This window comes from Rhineura floridana, chromosome 5 (genome assembly GCF_030035675.1).
Source record: "Rhineura floridana isolate rRhiFlo1 chromosome 5, rRhiFlo1.hap2, whole genome shotgun sequence".
Lineage (NCBI taxonomy): Eukaryota > Metazoa > Chordata > Lepidosauria > Squamata > Rhineuridae > Rhineura > Rhineura floridana.
In genome coordinates this window covers 173,568,551-173,588,408 of record NC_084484.1, presented here as the reverse complement: position 1 = coordinate 173,588,408, position 19,858 = coordinate 173,568,551, and the positions used below count along the sequence as shown (strand labels likewise).

The 19,858-nt window shown below is 39.8% G+C and overlaps 1 protein-coding gene across 1 annotated transcript in view; it reads left to right on the top strand.

Annotated features, from left to right (window-relative positions):
- Positions 1-19,858, top strand: part of TMEM135 (transmembrane protein 135) — a 260,384-nt gene that overhangs the window by 95,649 nt on the left and 144,877 nt on the right. The window contains exon 5 of the mRNA XM_061628891.1: positions 4,269-4,334. Coding sequence (XP_061484875.1) covers positions 4,269-4,334 — 66 coding nt within the window. The remainder of the gene's footprint in view (positions 1-4,268; positions 4,335-19,858) is intronic.

Sequence of the window (19,858 nt, the reverse complement as noted above, 5' to 3'; positions counted from 1 at the left end):
TGGTTCCATTGTTGTATGGCTCTAACAGTTAGGAAGTTTTTCCGGATGTTCAGTCAAAATCTGGCTTCCTGCAACTTGAGCCCATTATTCCATGTCCTGCACTCTGGGATGATCAAGAAGAGATCCCGGCCCTCCTCTGTGTGACAACCGTTAATGTACTTGAAGAATGCTATCATATCTCCCCTCAGTCTTTTCTCCAGGCTAAACATGCCCAGTTTTTTCAGTCTCAGGACAACTTTTAATAGAAAGAGTTTTGGCAGAAACAGGAATGTGGTTTTCCTCTTTTCATTTTTCCTGCAGATTCTTAATTTTTTAAAATCAAAACACCAACTTTTAAAAAGAAAATATCTTCTGTAACTATCATAATTAAAGTATTGCATTTTTCATTGCCTGTTATTCTTGAAGTATCTGTGGGTTTTGATGCAGGCTTTCATAGAACAATCCTATACCTGTCTACTGAGATATTAGTCCTATAGAGATCAATAGGACTTACTTACTCATAGATAAATCTGTGTAAGTGCAGACCTAAATATATTGAATATTTATATATGAAAACATTTTGAGGAGGGGGCTGCAACAAAAACAAACTGCTTAAAAGAGAATGCACTGAAATGAGTCTTCCAATATGGTACACCTGAATATTTCTTGAGGATATCATGTATTTACACAGAACTATACTCAAAATATAAAGATGAGGAAAATTATTTATCAGTTGGGCTTTCCAGCCTGCTGCTCCCACTGAAAACCCTATTCATAGGGTAGCCATAAGTCAGGATCGACTTGAAGGCAGTCCATGACCATTTCACAGACTGCTGTAATGGTGGTTGCCTGATTAGTGTTGAAAGGAGGATCTTTGAGAACACAAGGTTCACTGGCATGAAGTGTGCAGATTATGCGCAAGCCTGCAGTTCTTACATGTAACCCTGACCCTTTTTGGATCTTTTGACACTGAGACCTGGATGCCTTCCAGAATTTGGTACCTCCAAGGGTAAAGAAGGATTTACCATTGCCTCCCTCTGAGGCTAGTCCTCCCCAGCTGGCTAGGGCCTGCTCAGCTTGCCACAGCTGCACAAGCCAGCCCCTTCCTTGTCCGCAACTGCCAGCTGGGGGGCAACTGGGCTCCTTGGGACTCTGCAGCTTGCCCACGGCTGCACAGGTGCCAGGGCACATAACCCCTGAGCCACTCACTGTAGGGGTGATCTTTAGCTGGCCCTTGACACCCAGGAGACACAAGTGGCGATTTGAACTCACAGACTCTGGACTCCAAGCCGGGCTCTCCTCCCCACTGTGCTATACCAGCTGTTTTTGTCCTTTTTGGCTTTCTGGGCATAATTTCTTTTTTTGTTAAAAGTAATAACCAAAACAAAACAAAAACAAATGAGAGTGCTGCATCTAGACATCTTCACACCAGATACCAGCACGCACAATCAGCTGAAGGTGCAGGGTGGGAAGGGGAGAAGGGAGAGAGTAATAGTTGCAGTAAACCTCAGGATCCAATAGGTGTTGGCATGGCAGCAAAAGCATCACGCAGCTAGTTTTTGGACACCGAGCTGCTTAACAAGGTGCTGAACGTGGTGTGGCCACAGTGGCAGGAGTGTTGGATTGGCTCTCAGAAGAACATACGACTTGTTTTCACATAAACAATTATTTCAATTTAACGAACTCCTTAACATGCTTTAACCCCCATATAATTCTGAATGAGGGAGAGAGAAGAGTTTAAAGCAAGGAAGGGGGAAAGTATGAATATACTAGAGTAACTATTTGATCATATGAATATACTAGCGTAAGACCCAATTTCACTCCTTTCCTAAGGGACCACTGTACAGATAGTCACTGCTTATTCTCTAAAAAGCACTTAAAAGAACAGAGAGAAAGAAACTCTTGCTAGAGCAGAACAGAGGCCAACCAGATGTCTCTGAGAAGATTGAAAAGTGGGTAAAAATAAACTTGCAAGCAAGCTTGCAATTGCCAAAATTCTATATTTGTCCCTTAGCGTTTGTATAGACTTTTTATTAAGACTTTATTTTTATCTGGATGTAGATTATTAAAGCTGTTGCAGGCTTTCACAGCAGCAGACCCCAAGTGCATTGTACCTCTAATTCTATACAACATTAGTACAATATTAAAATTTGAAAGACACTTAGAGCTAAACATTCTCAGGTCACGTATGAAATTTTCAAAGAATTTAGATTTGCATTTCAGTTCAGGTTGTTTGAAAACTATGCCAATTATTCTCAATGGTCTCACCCCAAATTCTAATTTATAATTTCCCCCTATTTATTAAGAGGCTTTACAAAAGTGATCTTTGGAAAAAAGTTTTTTAAAAATGCTTCTCGTAAAGTGAATTTTATAAGGGTGAACATTATTAACTCATCTAAACACTTGTATACAACCATGGGGGTTTTATGTCAACACAATCTTGTTATACTTCCCAGTCCTCCCCTTTGTCTTGACTAATTACATAGCCCCTTAAACAGTCAGCTTCCTCTGTATGTATATACATATATTTTAAAAACCCTGTTGTTCAGAGGCTTTGTACTTGTTAGGCCCTTCTCTCCAACTCTCATTGAAGCAAAGAAACATTAAGTATAGTTCTAATCATCTTAGCTGTAGTCAACACATGTGAGAGGTGATCCTATCAAGAAACCTGTGATCCTAGACTCACAAATGCTGTGAATCTCTCTTTTTCTCTAAGGAGCTTTGCCATTTTGATTTTAGCTGTGCGAGTACAAGTATATTAAAGGAGGTCTCTTTCCAGTGGGAGAAGAACAAAAGTCACACACACCACTGGCTCTCAATGGAAACAAAAGGAGCTTATCAGTATTGACAGAATGTTCTATTTGGGTGAAACATCCTTAAAATGTTGGTGGAAAGAGCTGATGAAAGAAATCAATTCTGCAGAACACAAAGGTTGTGTGAGGTTCTCACCCCTTTAATCTTCAAGAGGGAGAAAAAGAAGTAGGTCGTGGAGCTGGTAAGAACTTTTGTGGGTGTAATGAGCTAATAAATTGAAGTTTGCGAGTAGGCTGTTGCATTCATTGGAAGCAAAAAGTTAAAAGCATGAGGAAATAAAAATGTGTTATAGACCTACTGAAACATGGAAGGGGCAATTAAAAGTATTGTATATTCATACACACACACTAACTACATGGTTTTAGGAAAACAGTTCTCCATGCGTGTTGTGCGTTTAAAAAGTTATCCTTGACATGTTCCTCTGTCCTTCTTGGAATTAATGAATCCAGGGCGCTCTTCTTATAATGGGATGAGTCTTTTTAACTGTAACCATTTAGTTCATTTAGTCAGAAATACTGATAAAAATAGCAAGCATTTTGTTCGACTGTTTTCCTCTCATGATTTTGTTTTATCTTCTAAACCATTGCATGATGTTAGTGGTGGTCAGAAAAGAGGATTATTCAGTGTCTGTCAATGACCATTGTTGAAAAGGCTTATTTCCTTTTATAATTAGTTTCCTGTAAAAGGTGTTGCACTGAGCTGTACAGAAGACAGATCTCTAAACCTCATGAGATATATCTGTAAAGCTGTTAAAGCACAGGTCTATACTTTTGTAATAAAGTCACGTGTTAAAATTTTTCTTTTCTTTTCTTGGGGGTGGTGGATTTTCACTTATGTTTTTTCCTATGAACATAAAAAGCATCATCTAACAGGTGTAAAAATATCCTTCATTTAGTGCTTTCACCTTGAAAGCAGGGCTGTGGAGCCGGTATCGACTCTGACTCCTCTGTTTTTCTACTGTCCTACTCTGACTCCGACTCCGACTCCTTCATAAATGGCAAATGTATATTAACTAGTAATAACAAATTTACTGTAGTAAAATGGTAGCACAAGGCATTTCATCACCACCACGTGAATCATCAGGTTATATTGATAGAACATAAAATATATTTATTTTATTAAAATTTCTGAACAAGAAAACTTTCCTAAATTCTTATGAAAGTTTTTATTTTGAAGTCGGAGTCGGTACATTTCTACCGACTCTGACTCCACCCAAAATTGCTTCCGACTCCGACTCCACAGCCCTGCTTGAAAGGTTGCATTATGTGTGCCTTCGTGTTTAACATTTTACAAAAAATATGTAATAACTGCAATCCTCTGTGTGTTGATTTGAAAGTAAATCTTATTGAGTTCATTTGAACATACTCCTTAGCAAGTGTGCATAGGATTGTATGGTCCTAGTTTTTAGTGCAGTTATTTGAAAAAGGTTGTCAAATTGGCTGTTTTTTGAAATAATTTTTTCTTTTTGTATACAGGCCACTGAAACTCTGTTCCGCATGGGGGTGTCAAGAGGAACTATTACTCCTGTAAGACATGGAGAGGTAAGACCATGCTTGTTTTTTCATGCTCAAAGGCTTCAAAGATTAAAACTGAACTTTGTGCAGTTAATAAATGCTTATGCTTATTGAGAGATATTTTTATTTATTTAGGAAATAGATTCTTCTGTAGATCATTATTCACTCTGTTAGGAATGTTCAAGGGTGAGATCCAATTCTTATGGTGTCAATAGAGCAAGCTAAGGAGACCTACAAAAACGTTTTAAGAGGGGAAGAAACCCTAAAGAAGCGACACCCCACCCTGCCATAGCTAGAAATATGTACTCCAAGGCGCTGAAGCCATCTGGGCCTTCTGTGCCAATACTGGACCAAGGAGCACCCCCACATTATGTACCTGTACCTTGCAGGGAAGCGACCCCATCTAGAACAGGATGTGCAACCATTTTCCATCCTTGAAATTGCCAACTCACAGCATTTTTATCTTGTCAGGATTCAGGTTCAGTTCATTGGCCCTTTTCCAGCTCATGACTGCCTCCAGTCACTGGGCCAGCCATAAACACACAGGTCAGTGTGAGGGCTTCCTAGAGTTTTACAGACTGTATAAGCTGGAAAAGAAATCCAAAACACAAAGCGGAAAGTACAAACCAGTTTTATCGAGCACAAAGCAATGCACATGCCCATGAGGCTGCCATACAACAATTCAAAACAAATGCCTACCAGGCTTCATCCACAACAGGGGATATAATTAGTTAAAACAAGAATGATTATTCTTAAAACAACAACAGTTAAAACAAGAATGTTTAAAGCTTTACGCTATCTGGCTCCTCCTTATATCTCGGTTCTTATTCCTCATCATAGCCCTGCTTGGGATCTCTGTTTCTCCAACTTTGTGCTTCTTACCCACCCCAGAGTTGTTAGCTCTTTAGCTCAACTTTGTACATTTTCTCTTGCTGCTTCATATTCCTGGAATTATCTCCCAGAGCATTTGCGGACTGCTCCCTCAATCTCAGTTTTTAAGTCTTCTTTAAAAACTTTCCCCCCTCAAAGCTTTTGGAGTTTCAGCTTTATTATTATTGTTACTGTTATTATTAGTGTTTCTAGAGTATGTCTATTTGAAGTCATTGCTTTGTCCTCTTATTTGTTTCCCCCCACCTTCCTTTGTTGTCCTCATTTTATCTAGATTGTATGCCTTTTTGGGCAGGGACTTGTTTTTTTATGTACAGTTCCATGTGCATCTGATGGTGCTATATAAATAAATGATGATAATGATAATAATAATAACCTATCCAAGATGGATCTTTTCGACCAAAATTTACATCTTCATTAAAAGGGGATCTAGTCTTATGAACTTGTGACAGAAACAAGTCTTGGACATTTTTTTGGTCAGTGAAAGGCAAGACTTTCCTGATGGAATAGGCAGGCCATCCTGCAGTCTATTGTCCAGGGAGGAGTTCTTCAAAACCTCTTTTTCAGTTGACACATTGCAAAGACGGCACTGCAGTGGCATATGTATGGCTGATTACTGAAATTTGTATGTATTTTAGACAAAGTACACAACACATACTGTATGTGTTAATGGGGAAGAATACACCATGTAGTAGTAGTAGTAGCAGTAGCAGTAGCAGCAGCAGCAGCAGCAGCAGCAGTAGCAGCAGTATCAGTAGTAGAAGAAACAACACCATATATTGTAGCCTTTATCAGGAATACCAATATGAACATAACCACATAGTGCTTATAGAGGGCTTGTGACTGCCTTTTGGTGCACAGCTTGCTTAAAGGTTCCATGCATGTGTGAAGTTGTGAAACCCAGGACAATAAATCAGTCCTACAACTAAAGGATTCCAATAGTATCTTTACGTATCTGATTTTTTTAAACACCCTTCATCAATGAAGATCTCAGGGCAGTTTACACATCTGTCCAGTCAAAACAGCAAAATACACAATAAAACATTAAAATATAAACTTAAAATCAAGTTCAAAGTCCTGCTATTAAACAGTCCAAACCATTAAACAAAACTGCAGCAGGCATCCTAATAGAAAACCAGCATGCCCAATGGCAAGGTGTGGATATGTGTATATAAAAAGAGGTTGATGCTGTGCTTCTGCATGTACCTTTGCAAGCTTTATTTTGCACTTTGAAAGGTCAAAATATATATGAGCTTTTGAAAAGGACTAAGCTTTTAGATTTGCAGGTATGAAGACAATTCTCAGTGTTTTGCTTTGTACAGTGCTCATTTATTTATTTATTTTATTGTATACCGCCTCATAGCCGAAGCTCTCTGGGCGGTTTACAGTAACTAAAAACATTAAAAACAAATATACAAATTTAAAACACATCTTTTAAAAACCATTTAAAACACAATTAAATTTTTTTAAAACAATTTAAGAACACATGCTAAAATGCCTGGGAGAAGAGGAAAGTTTTGACCTGGCGCCAAAAAGATAACAGTGATGGCGCCAGGCACACCTCGTCAAGAATATCATTCCATAATTTTAATTGTATCTTGTTTTTAACTCATATTCAGGAAATGTTATTGAATTCTTAAAATTGTTTTTATGTAAACCTCTTCAAGATTTTTATTATGTTAAGTGGTGTAAACATTTTATAAATTCCAGTTGTGCATGTTCTGAAGTGCTAATATGTTAGATTGTTAGATTGTTGGGAAGGTCTAGCAGGCCTCTGGAAGGAGGAAATGATTCAAACAGGATGAGTATAGACTGAAAGCTTGCGGGCAGAGCTTTGATGTTTGCTTTTAAACAATACATCACTTAGTATGTATTAGAATGATACATGAAGGTGATAAACCACTTTTAAGATAATTTCTGTAAGTGGTGGTTGAAGCGGTGAAGTGGTTGAAGTGGTGGTACAGGCTGAGAAAAGCAAGACTAGTTTTGAATTAATAACAGACCCTCACGTCGCATTTTAGCAAACAGATTCAAAAAGTATTATTCAAACAAGAGAAGTCACTAAGGACTCTTCAGGTTTGGCTTGTTTCCAGGCCCAGATGGATTTGCAGTTTATAATGCTGAATAGTTGAGGGGAAATCTTTTCCCTTATTTCCTGCTTACAGCTTTTCTATATGCCAGGAGATTCATCTCCGTAGTCTCGCTGGCTTTGAATATAGTTTACTTTTGTCAACCTTTCCACATAAGAAATCAGGTTTTTATGCTGAAACTGTGTTATTTGTTGTTTACATATGGATTACAGAATTATTGACAAGGTTTTGGCAAGAGGAGATGGAATCTGTTGTTGCCAAGTGTCATTCATCCAAGTGAGACAGATAATTCTTGGAATGGTTTTCCTGTTCTACAGCATACACAGGGTTGTGAAAAATTACCCCAGAATTGGTTACGGCCATGAAGTTGACTGATCTCCAAGAAGTCTAATAGTATCAGGAGAGGTAATGAAATTCAAGAATATGATTGCTTTCAGGATTTAGCATATTTCTCTCCTTGTTGCTGAAGCATTTCTATCAAGACTCACTTTTGAAAAATATTTTGTGGTTCAGAGGTCACCCATTATTACGATGATGTCTAACTGTTTTATAAAGGTTTCGTCAGTCTTGAACATAACTTTAGAGCACTGGGAATTTAAAGAGCAATGGGCTATGATTTTATTTCTAGTTGTGTCAGTCTTTCTGTACACCCTAGTTTTCTGTCTTTAAAAATAATCTTCACTTGTGTTTCGAGGACCATCACCAGGGGCCCATGAAAGCTGCAGGGAGGCTGTCTTTAAGTTCCTGCCTCTTGAAGTTTCTCAGACTCCTAAGAAATTAACTGGGATTCTTGTCATTAAGGAGCCTTGTTTCATAGCATCATTTGCCTTCTGTCAAATTATATCAGATGTACAAAAGCTGGATATAATTCTGAAAATAGCACTTTCAGAACAACAACTTGCTGGACAAAGGCAACTGTGTTCTTCTCCCATGTTGCCCAAAATGGTATGATTCTCAGGGAAGTTCTTTGAGGGAATTGCACTGTTAACTTGTTGCTAAGCAATAAAAGTCTTATTTATGAATCCAGCCACAGGCTCCCCAGATTTCCGCAGGTTTTGTCAAAGCCTTGAAGTAAATAATCTGTCACCCTAGGCGGTTGTGCACTATAATTCTCAATTAAGCTTGCAAGAAAATGAATATTTGCCATAAGTGAGTGTGTGTTTCTCTGTCATGTGTTAAACGGTAAGGACCATGTCAACAGTTTCCAGTTTATTGGCTGCAAAAGGACAGTCGGAAACTGGAGGTATAAGATATCCATATCCCTGAAGAAGAGTGCAATCTGGCTGTGGACGGGGAGTGATATATGGTTGCTGTGTTAAGGAGGGGTTTGTTTTTCCAAAACATTGTGAAGCTGGCCTTTAAATTCTTCCCAGCATCTCTCTTTTCTCTTAGGGCAAACCGCCAACTAGATTTCTGGGACAGGCTTACACACCTTTCTATGCTAACCTGCTGGGGTCGAAACACATCTCCAAAAGCTGCCTTTTCAGCAATAGATTGAGATGGATCTGCCTTGTATCCAGGCTATGACTGAAAGCTGAATTTCAAGCCTTTCTTCCTGCCCATCTATGTTCTAGTGAACACACAAATAGCTTTGAGATTTCTGCCCAGATCATGTTGCTTGGGACAGTCAAACAACTGGGAGATGTCCAGGGCTGAAGCAATATCTTGGCAGCTGCGTGGCAAGTGTTGTGAATGAGCTTCTGCCAAGTCCCTAGAGCAGGTACTTGATGGTGTGGGGCCTTATACAATGGTCCCTGATAGGATTAAGTCATCTAGTTCCCAACTTTTATTAATTACCGACTTCACAGGGAAAATCGCAGTTGGTGTGAGTCTCTGGGTCTCACATGCCCTTTCCCTCTCTGCAAGGAGAAAGTAATGAGCGAATTGGACTGTGGTGTGTCTATTTAAACTTGGCATATCCCTGACCATTTGATCAGCCCCACCCCCAGTTCTTTCTGGGGATGGATATGGTCCTCAGGGAGAGAACCATGTCTGAATAAATGCAGGGATAATCTGGTCCATTAATTATTTTGTTGCAAGGGGAGGGATGCATTTAACTTGTATGAGGCTGAGCTTTCTCCCCAGAATGTGACAAGTGATGGGACACTTATATCTACATACTACTCTTGAACAGATAGTATCTGTTTGGCTGAGCAGATGATCTGATTCCACTGTGAAAGCAGCTGACTGGACTAGAATAACAGCAAACTATAAAGGCTGGGATGTTGCAGAAAATGCCTTTTTGTGATAGAACATGCTCTTCTACAGACCCCCCCCAACCACCATACATACTCGAAATAAGTTCCATTATCCCTGAATTAATTACTGTGCCCAGCAAATTCTACCCATAAAAAATAATGTCAACTGAAAGGGGCTGTGTCAGCAACTTGAGAGTGCAGCCTGCGAAGGACTAGTTCTTAAGGTCCAAATCTGTTAATCCTGTCTGAAGGGTATTCCCTTCTGCCTGAAGGGAGCATTACAGGAGGGAGAGGTCATAGAGACCTTGGATGCTGCCTAGTGCTATGTTTTGCAGGCAGTTTCATACATCCACACACCCCTCTTTGGGTATCCCTCTGTAGAACTCTGGAGGGGGACGTGGACGAGTCACCAAATTTAAAAGGGCCCAAGGCCCAGAATGTTAACTGGAGCACGGCACAGGGAGCATATCACCCCTGTGTTTTATCGACTCCACTGGCTCCCAATTTGCTTCCGGGCCCAATTCAAAGTGCTGGTTCTGACCTTTAAAGCCCTAAACGGCCTTGGACCAATGTACCTGAGGGACCACTTACGCTCATATGTACCTGCCCGGATTTAAGATCATCTGCCTCTGGTCTCCTCTGCGTGCCTGGAGTGAAAGACGTTAGACTGACAGGCACGCGGGAAGGATCTTTTTCAGCTGTGGCCCCTAAGCTTTGGAACACCCAACCCCAAGAAGTCTGCTCTGCTCCCTCCCTGATGGTTTTCCGGAGACTTCTGAAAACGATCTTGTTCTGGGGAGCCTTTGGGAAGGACTGAAGGTAGAGCCTGACACTGATTTTATGATTTTATGCCTTCTACGTTAAACTTTACCCTTGTAGTCCCCTTTAGTACCACTACCTATATGTGTGTGTGTGTGTGTATTGTATTTTATGTATTTTAATTTGTTTTAATGTTTTTGTGATTTTATTGTTTACAATTTTATTATGTATGTGTTCGATTTTATTTTTGTAAGCCACCCTGAGTGCCCTATTATAGGATAGAAGGGCGGGATAGAAATATTTTAAATAAATAAGGTAAATCTCTCTGCTGTGAGGTATGAGATGTGTGCATATTCATAAATAAAGAGAATCATTTGTAGATATGTGAGCAAATGTCATGAGAGGGGGTATGAATATATGACAGCTGAGTGGTAAACGATGGGGGAGTGTGTGCATGTGTAAGCATGAAAATTAAGGCATATGAGTGCAAAAGGGGTGGTGTATTTTTGTGTGCATGTGGAGGGAGAGAGAAAGAGAAGATGGACATATGAGAGGTGTGTGTGTGAAAGGAGTGAAAGGTCACATATGTGTATGTGTTTATAGAAAACAGTAAAGAGCAGGAACAGTTAGGGATGTGCTCGAATTTCACGAAATTCGAATTTGACACTGGATTTCCTATTTATTCACTTTTTTTTTGTCCTGATGGATTGGGTTTTTTCCTAGCAGTTTTCTGCATCTGAAGTAGATTTTTTTAAAAATTGCTTTAAAAATATTGATATTAATATTGATAGGTCTCTCAAAATATCATTATCAATATTGATATTTTGAGGAAAATACCAGGTTTTTAAAAAAAACTATGAAAAAATGATACTTTTGCAGGGAAAAAACGAATTGGTATTTATCACAAATAGTGAACATTGATCCCTTACCGGAAGGAAGTTCGATGGAGCAAAAATCAAACTGGCACTGAAATGCGGATCTCATCCCTAGGGACCAGTACATTGCTAAAATTTAGAACACAGCAAACAGAAGCAAACCCTTACCCTTTCACAATTTAATCTGAACTGCTACTTGTCTTTTCCCTATTTCCAGTCATCCTACTGCATTTTGAAGCCTGGATGTAGAGGATGGATTTAAAGACACACATTAAACTGGACCCTTGAAAGACTAACCAGTTCACGAAAATGTTTTCATGGACTCAAGCCCACTTTGTCAGATGCATGAAAATCTTTGTTGGCAGGTATATAAAGGAGAAAAATGTAAGGTAGAAGTTGAATGGTAATGAGACACAAACATTACAGATGCTGATAATTAGATATATGTTCAATAGACATATCTTTACCCTTTTGTGGTAACAGATTGGTAATAATTGCTGAGATTGTATCAGTACCTGTAGCAGGGGGGCATGGATAGCGCAGCTGTCCTGGCATTGGTAAGGAAATGAAACATATGTAGTGTGATAAAGATCATTTTTCTCAATTAATCACCACTTGTGGGTTAAATTGAGTCAAAGGATTTTTTATCACACTAAATTTGTTCATTTCCTCACCAATGTCAGGATAGCTGTGCTATCTATCTATGACTCTTTCTTGTGGATGGTTCCCTGCCCTGCTACAGATGTTAATGCAATCATCTCAACAATACAGTCACCAGTATGCTACTGTAAAAGGTTAAAAGTGTGCCTATTTAACATATATTTAAGGTCCAATTATCACTGATGGTAATCATTACCTGAAGATCCTCCGTGGCGCAGAGTGGTAAGCGGTGGTAATGCAGCCGAAAGCTCTGCTCACGGCCGGAGTTCGATTCCAACGGAAGGAGGAAGTCGAATCTCCGGTAAAAGGGGTTGAGGTCCACTCAGCCTTCCATCCATCCGTGGTCGGTAAAATGAGTACCCGGCATATGCTGGGGGGTAAAGAAAGGCCGGGAAAGGAACTGGCAATCCCACCCCATATATACGGTCTGCCTAGTAAACGTCGCAAGACATCACCCTAAGAGTCGGAAACGACTCGCACTACAAGTGCGGGGACACCTTTACCTTTACTTTTAATCATTACCGTTCAACTTCTACCGTACAATTTTCTCCTTTGTATATCTACCAGCCAAGGTTTCACTTCATACATCTGATGCAACTGCTTATTTATTTATTATTTATTTATAAAAATATTTGTGTACCGCTATTTCATTAAAAACATCAAAGCGGTTTACAACATGTTTTAAAAAAACAGCCTTTTTGTTTTTATGTGCCTCCAAGTCGACTACGACTTATGGTGACCCTATGAATCAGCGACCTCCAAGAGCATCTGTCATGAACCACCCTGTTCAGATCTTGTAAGCTCAGGTCTGTGGCTTCCTTTATGGAATCAATCCATCTCTTGTTTGGCCTTCCTCTTTTTCTACTCCCTTCTGTTTTCCCCAGCATTATTATCTTTTCTAATGAATCATGTCTTCTCATTATGTCAATACAATAAAAACAAAAGTTAGTTGTTGCAAAAAAGCATGTTCTTAATTGCCTGCATAAGCCTGGCAAAACAGAAAGGTTTTCAGCAGGTGCTTAAAAGTTAAAACAGAAGGTGCCCGCTGGATCTCTGTTGGCAGAGCATTCCAGAGAACTGGGCCAATTACACTGAAGGCTCAGGTTTGTGTTGATGTTAAATCATCAACTTGGGGGATGACCAGATCAGTGACTGAGCTATAGTGGTAGTGGATGGGCATCTGGTGCAGATATTTTAAAAGTGGTGTCACATGTTGTTGGCCATATGCTCCCATCAGCAATCTGGCTGCCGCATTTTGCACCAGCTGAAGCTTCCGAACCAAGGCCAAGGGCAGCCCCACAGATCCAGCCTCGAGGTTACCAACGCATGGTTATTTATTATGCCAGTTTATTGGTTTTAAGGTACCACAGTTTTTCTTGCAAAAGTCTAACTACCCCTCTGGAGAAATTTAATTAGCATAAGACTACATAGAAATAGCCACCCCCACCCCCTGCATGCATGTCACACCACACCATAATATGAAGCTCACTGAATGACCTTGAGCAAATCACTGTATTTCAATCTAACTTGCTTCAAAGTGTTGTTGTGAGGATAAAAACCTTGTCTAAGTTCCTTGGAATGAGGTGTTGCATGCAAATATAATAAATAACTTCTGGTTTTATTATCTGTAAAATATATTTTAATACCTAGATTTATCTTGAAAATTTGTTTTTCTGTTTTTAAGATGTTGTACCCAAACTTTGCATGATGGTTCCTGAGTTAAAGGAGCAGTTCTGGATACATTTGGACACCATTTTGAATTAAGATGGTGGGCTGAACCTTTCAAAACTGTACTGATTTTAACCACTGATTTCAAAACTGCCCTGAATACTCAAGCAATACTGGGTATGAGGGTTCGTTTTTGTACCATATACAATACAAACAAGAATCTTACTGAAATGATCCTTTTAGAACCAGTCATCTCTTCTTAAGAGAAGGGTTTTTTTCTTGACACTGTTGAATAATTGTGCTGTTTTTTATTTTTAACTCTTGATTTAGCAGCATAATGATTTGTCTGTTTGATAAAATGTATAGTGCATGATAGAGAACTTCAGTTTTGAACTGGAAAAGCAGTGAAAGTAGCTCTAAAGCTGATTCTGATTTAATTAATATTGTTTTCAGCATGCTTTTTCTTTCTTTTTTGTATGCTTTTAGCTTCAGGGCATGCCAGGCCCCAGTCACAGGCATATTATAGAGCAAAATAGTGATGTGATCCTAGACATCTGATCTCCTCACCCCTCTTCTTCCTATCACAAAGATGTCATTATTATCGTGGGTTCAAAAGTTCTGTTCTCACGGATAGCTTGATCATCTCCAGTTTCCATCCCTGTTGTTGGAATCCTTTGCTGCTATCATGTTAATTTGTGAAGAAGATAGCAAACTTCCATTCTACATGTATTGTATTGTTTGTACATACAAACATATGCTTGTTAAAATTAGAGCATTTTGTATTAGCAACCCTAGTTTTATGGTTTACATAAGTGTCTGATTTTTTAGAAACAGATGAGTTTAGGAATATGGCCCCATGAGCTGAAACATCTCACACTTGATTGTCTCAAATCTGAAGTTTGTGGAAAGCTGAGTACAGTAAAGATTTCCTGGAATGTTTGATCAGAGTGTGAGAAATAATACTTTTCTAGAAATCTGTAACCCTGTAACACTGTTAACATGTATGCTTTGAAGAATGTTAACTCTTGGCAAAATGAAGATTAAGTGCAAGTTAATACTATGGAAATTTCTTTCCAATTACATCATAGGGGCCTATGAAAATGCTAGCTATTTGAAATTTGTTGGACACCATGCAATTTTTTTCTGTGCCTAGAAGTAATTTACCCAATGAATCCTATGTTTCCTCAAATCATTTCTACCAAACTTCTACTAAAACTGTACCTATTAACTTCTAAATTTATGTGTATGTCTTTTTCCTAGTAAAGCAGAAGAGAGGTATCTTATTATATAAGTGTGTGAAAAGAGAGATATTTTAACAGAGTAACAGAAAGCAGAAACAAAGTCATCAAAACAAAGACCAAAACAGCTACTTTGCAGTTCATATTACACTATGTTTATTGACTGCGAAATATTTTTGCTTTTGCTTTTCCTTTTTGTTGTCTAAATTCTTTTGACTGCACGTTCTTTGCTTCACCGTGGATCAAGGTATTCCACAGAGCTTGGAAGATTACTTTTAAAAAGTAATAAATTACAGTTACAATTACTTGGCCAAAAAAAGTAGTAATTACCGTTACAATTACAATTGCTCTGAAAGTAACTGATTACTTTGCTTTTTCTCAAAAGTAATCACTACAATTACATTTCAGTTACTTTTTTTAAAAACTCCTACAAGGTGCTGGCCTTGGCTGCTGCACATCTAAGAAGCCTAAAACAATATTAAAAATAAACACACACACACAGGGGGTAGTAGAATAAAAATTTTTATCCTTAAGATTAACATAATGGCATAACAGAATCTCACATCCCCCCAAGCAATGAAGATACCCCAACTCTTGAAATCAGATTTTACACTTGAAATGCTTTTATAATATGTTTCTGTTATGTCTCAAAAGAACAAGATGCTCAAAGAGCATGTCAGACAAGGAATGTCTTTTTACAGTCATTACGTTGCCACCAGTACTGAACAGGCATTCTACTGCGGCGCTTGAAGGCATGCCTGTGTTGTGCTGCAAAAAACACCGCAGCACACGTGGAAAGCCATGGAGTGATGACACTTCCCTGCTGGGAGACCTCAGGTACCTCACCAGTTCCTCCTCAGCAGTGTCCACTGCTGACTTCTTGCCCTGGGGCAGAAAGTTAAAGAAGTCATCTTCTAAGTCATCTCCTTCCTGGTCTTTATCTGAAGACTGATCACTGTCCTCATTAAGTACACCCATCTTTATTTCAGCTTTCAACAAGGCTTCCATTGTGTATCTAAGAAAGAGAGAGGATATGTTAACACATATATGTTAGGAAACCATCATCTGCTCTTCATTTCCTGATGCTTGTCATGTCCCCTGGTTCAGGGTCCAGCCTGAGCCTGTGGATGATGACATGGAAGGTAGGAAGGTGACCAAGTCACCACACTCATGGGGCAGCACAGCAGACCCTTAAGGATTACCTGCAGCAACCCAAGGTTGTGATGAGGAGCCCCAGGAAGAAAAGGCCCAGCCCCTGCCTACCACCTTAAGCCCTCTGATGCCTCCCTTGAGACAACATTTCCCTTGGAGTAATCCACCCAAAGGGCTTCCCTAATGTTTTTACTTGTTGGTATGGGTGGTGGCCTGACACGATTCCAGCCGATCTAGTTTGAAGCGAGGGTGTACGCAGGCTGTCAGAAGAAGCAGATCCCTGCCAGATCCCCACCTCTCAAGGGTTGTCTGCTGCTGCTTCAGCATTTTGGGAGGAGGGGTGTCATGCATTGGTACAGGAAGGCCACGTCTCCTTGCCTTTATTGCTTCTTCAATTGCTCTCAGCTTCTCAGGGTGTGCCCTCTGAGGAAGAAGAACAAAGCATGAATCCAAGAAAAAATGGAAGAGGAACTTCACAATTTAAACATAAATAGACAATGGACACTCTTTGAGGACCAGCATGACAAAGGCTTACCTCAAAATGTTTCTTCACATTGGATGAGGAGGAAACAGCTGATCTGAGATTTTTGATCCTTGGAAGGCAGTAATTGCATCGTACAACAACATTTTTCCCACTCTGGCTCACAAATGTACAAGCTTTCTCAAAGCCAAACCATGGTACTTGCTGTTCTGCAGATGTGGCTGTGGGCAACTGGCACTGCTTCATGCCCTCCTCCTCCTCGTGCACAGGGCCTCCTTTCTGAACCTCACTTTCTAGTTTTGCCTCCTCAGGATCAACAAGCTGTGACTCAAGTGGCCGCACTAACTGACTGCTGCTCTCAGCAGCAAAACCTGCAACAGGCGTCTCTGTAATAAACAAGAGATAATGCTCCTATATGGGTGAACTTCAGCTGTGATGTGCCCCCATCTCTTCCCCATGCTGCAAAATCCCCCAGTCAGAGTGGAAGTAAGCAGGTCGATAGCACAATTAAAAGAGATCCTATTTGCTCACTGAATAACCCTGCCTGGGCCAGTCTAACCTACTATCTCACAGGGTTGTTGTGAGAACAAAATGAGACTAGGGTTCAAATCCCCACATAGCCATGAAGCTCACTGAGTGACCTTGGGCCAGTCACTGCCTCTCAGCCTCATGAAAACCCTATTCATAGGGTCACCATAAGTTGGAATCAACTTGAAGGCGGTACATATATTTTTTTATTTTGAATATGATGATTATGATAATAAATATGCAGCATTTCAAATTAATTCTGTATGAGAAGCATTCCATGCCAAGCTTGGAAAACCAAGGATGAGGTATAAAATGTAGACAAAAATACTTTTGACAAAATGCCGTTTATCTTTTATATATATGAGCCTGGGTAGGGAACATTTAATCTAGCCTACTTGCTTTCAGCAAGAAGGGTTAAGTGCCTTCAGGCTAGGGCAGTCACCAGAAGGCCACAGCAGAGACAAAGGAGCCTAGTGTTGTGGAGATGTTAGATGGGAGCTTTGGGGAGTAAAGATGGAGGCTCCTGAAGGCTGCAATTCTAAACACACTTACTAAGGGATTAAGCCCCATAGAACTCAACAGGACTGACTTCTGAGTAGATATAGTTTGGACTGTGCTGTTGGTAAACCTTGACTAGGGTTCTTCTGCAAAGACATCCATATCCAAGCAGGGTTGGCAACCCCCTGCCTGGAATACCCTGCCCTTATCTTTGAATGTGGCTGCTCCAAATATTTTTACAGATTTGACCCTTTACTTCAGAAAGAGGTCTGAAAAATGAGTAAGAGTAAGAAGTATCTTTTAAAATTGTTCTTTTCAATTCACTCTTGAATGAACATCATACCTAGGGCAGATCCACCCCATTCCTTTAAAGCACAGTCAACACCCATTTGAAGCACATGAATCCCACCACAGAATCATGGGAACTGCAGTTTGTTAAGAGTGGTGAGAACTATAACTGTGAGGGGGAAATGACACTTCCCAGAATTCTTTAGGGGAAGTCATGCGCTTTAAATGTGAGTTGGATATGCTTTACACATATTGTGTGAATCCGCTTAATAAATTTTGCCTGCATGTAAATTGTTTTAATTAATTTTTCAAAATGAAAATAAGCTATAAAGTGTAGTGGGTGACCATGGGCTACTCACCATTTCTCAGCCTATCTGCCCCTCAGGATGAAAACAATGGAGAACCATGACTACCCCAAGGCATACTTAAAATGTAAAGGAAGTATTGTACAACCATAGTATGCAATTGGATACTTATAGGGACACAGCATGACAAAACTGGGTGGAAGTAAAAGTTCTACACTTAGGAAAAAGAAACCAAATGCACAGTTATAAGATGGGGGATACTTGGCTCAGCAGTACGACATGCAAGAAGGATCTTGGAATTGTTGTTGATCACAAGCTGAATATGAGCCAACAGTGTGATGTGGCTGCAAAAAAGGCAAATGCTATATCAGGCTGCATTAACAGAAGTATAGTTTCCAAATCATGTGAAGTATTAGTTCCCCTCTATTCAGCACTGGTTAGGCCTCATCTTGAGTGCTGTGTCCAGTTCTGGTCTCTGTACTTCAAGAAGGATGCAGACAAACTGGAACAGGTTCAAAAGAGGGCAACAAGGATGATCAGGGGACTGGAAACAACGCCCTATGAGGAGAGACTGAAGGAACTGGGCATATTTAACCTGGAGAAGAGAAGACTGAGGGGAGATATGATAGCACTCTTCAAGTACTTGAAAGGTTGCCACACAGAGGAGGGCCGGGATCTCTTCTCAATGATCCCAGAGTGCAGGACACAGAATAATGGGCTCTAGTTGCAAGAAGCCAGATTTCGACTGGACATCAGGAAAAGCTTCCTAACTGTTAGAGCCATACAACAATGGAACTAATTACTAGAGAGGTAGTGGGATCTCCGACACTGGAGGCATTCAAGAGGCAGTTGGACAGCCATCTGTCGGGAATGCTTTGATTTGGATTCCTGCATTGAGCAGGGGGTTGGACTTGATGGCCTTATAGGCCCCTTCCAACTCTACTATTCTATGATTCTATGAAAATATTTATATAAGCATGGCTATCAAATATGTTTATTTATATAACCTGTAAAGATATTTATAGTGCAATCTTATGTTTGTTTACTCAGAAGCAAGTCCCAATGTATTCAATGGGGCTTACTCAACCAGGGAAAACTGCAGCCTCAAGTGATAAGGAACTTGTTCTTTTAACAAGTCCTTTAAGTTGAGAGCTTATCCCAGTCTGCGTCTGTGTTGAAATTGCTTTTTAATGTTTTTAAACTTTTTCTTAAAAAAAATGTTTTTAAAGCTTTTAAAAATGTTTTTAAAGATGTTTTGTTTTAATATATTTTAAAGTCTGTTTTTATGATTTTTAAAGTGTTTTTAGTGCTTTTGTTTGCTGCCCTGCGCTCCTACTGGGAGGAAGGGTGGGATATAAATAAAATAATAAAAATAAATAAACTTCATTCATTTTTTAAAAAAATGAGTATTAGTTTCCTACATAATAAAAACTGTGATAAACCCTGCCTAATTTCTTTAAAAATAGGGTTGGAGGGAGAGAGATTTACAACACAAACACAAGTCTGCACTTTACTCACAATCATGAAAGGGCGGGGTTGCAGCCAGAGCTTTGAAAAGTTACTTTAAACTACAACTCCCATCAGCCCCAGCCAGCATGGCCACTGGATTGGGCTGATGGGAGTTGTAGCTAGAGCATGATCTGTTTAAAAAAAAGCTGTGCAGGGGGGGTTTACGTTTTGGTGTATATCTCGGGAATTAGACCACCTAGAAACTTAATTTTTTTTTAAAATTGAAGCAGAGAGTCCAGAGAGTAAGGGGTGGTAGCCAGAGAGCCGGAGCCCCCCCCAAAACCAGAGACTCCAGCCGAAAACACACACACTGGGGCACACACACACACAAATCATCGTCACTCACCTCCACAGCTCTTCGCCATTCTGCTGCAGCCTTCTCCTCCGTTGTTGTCCTTGCCCTGGCTTTTTCCT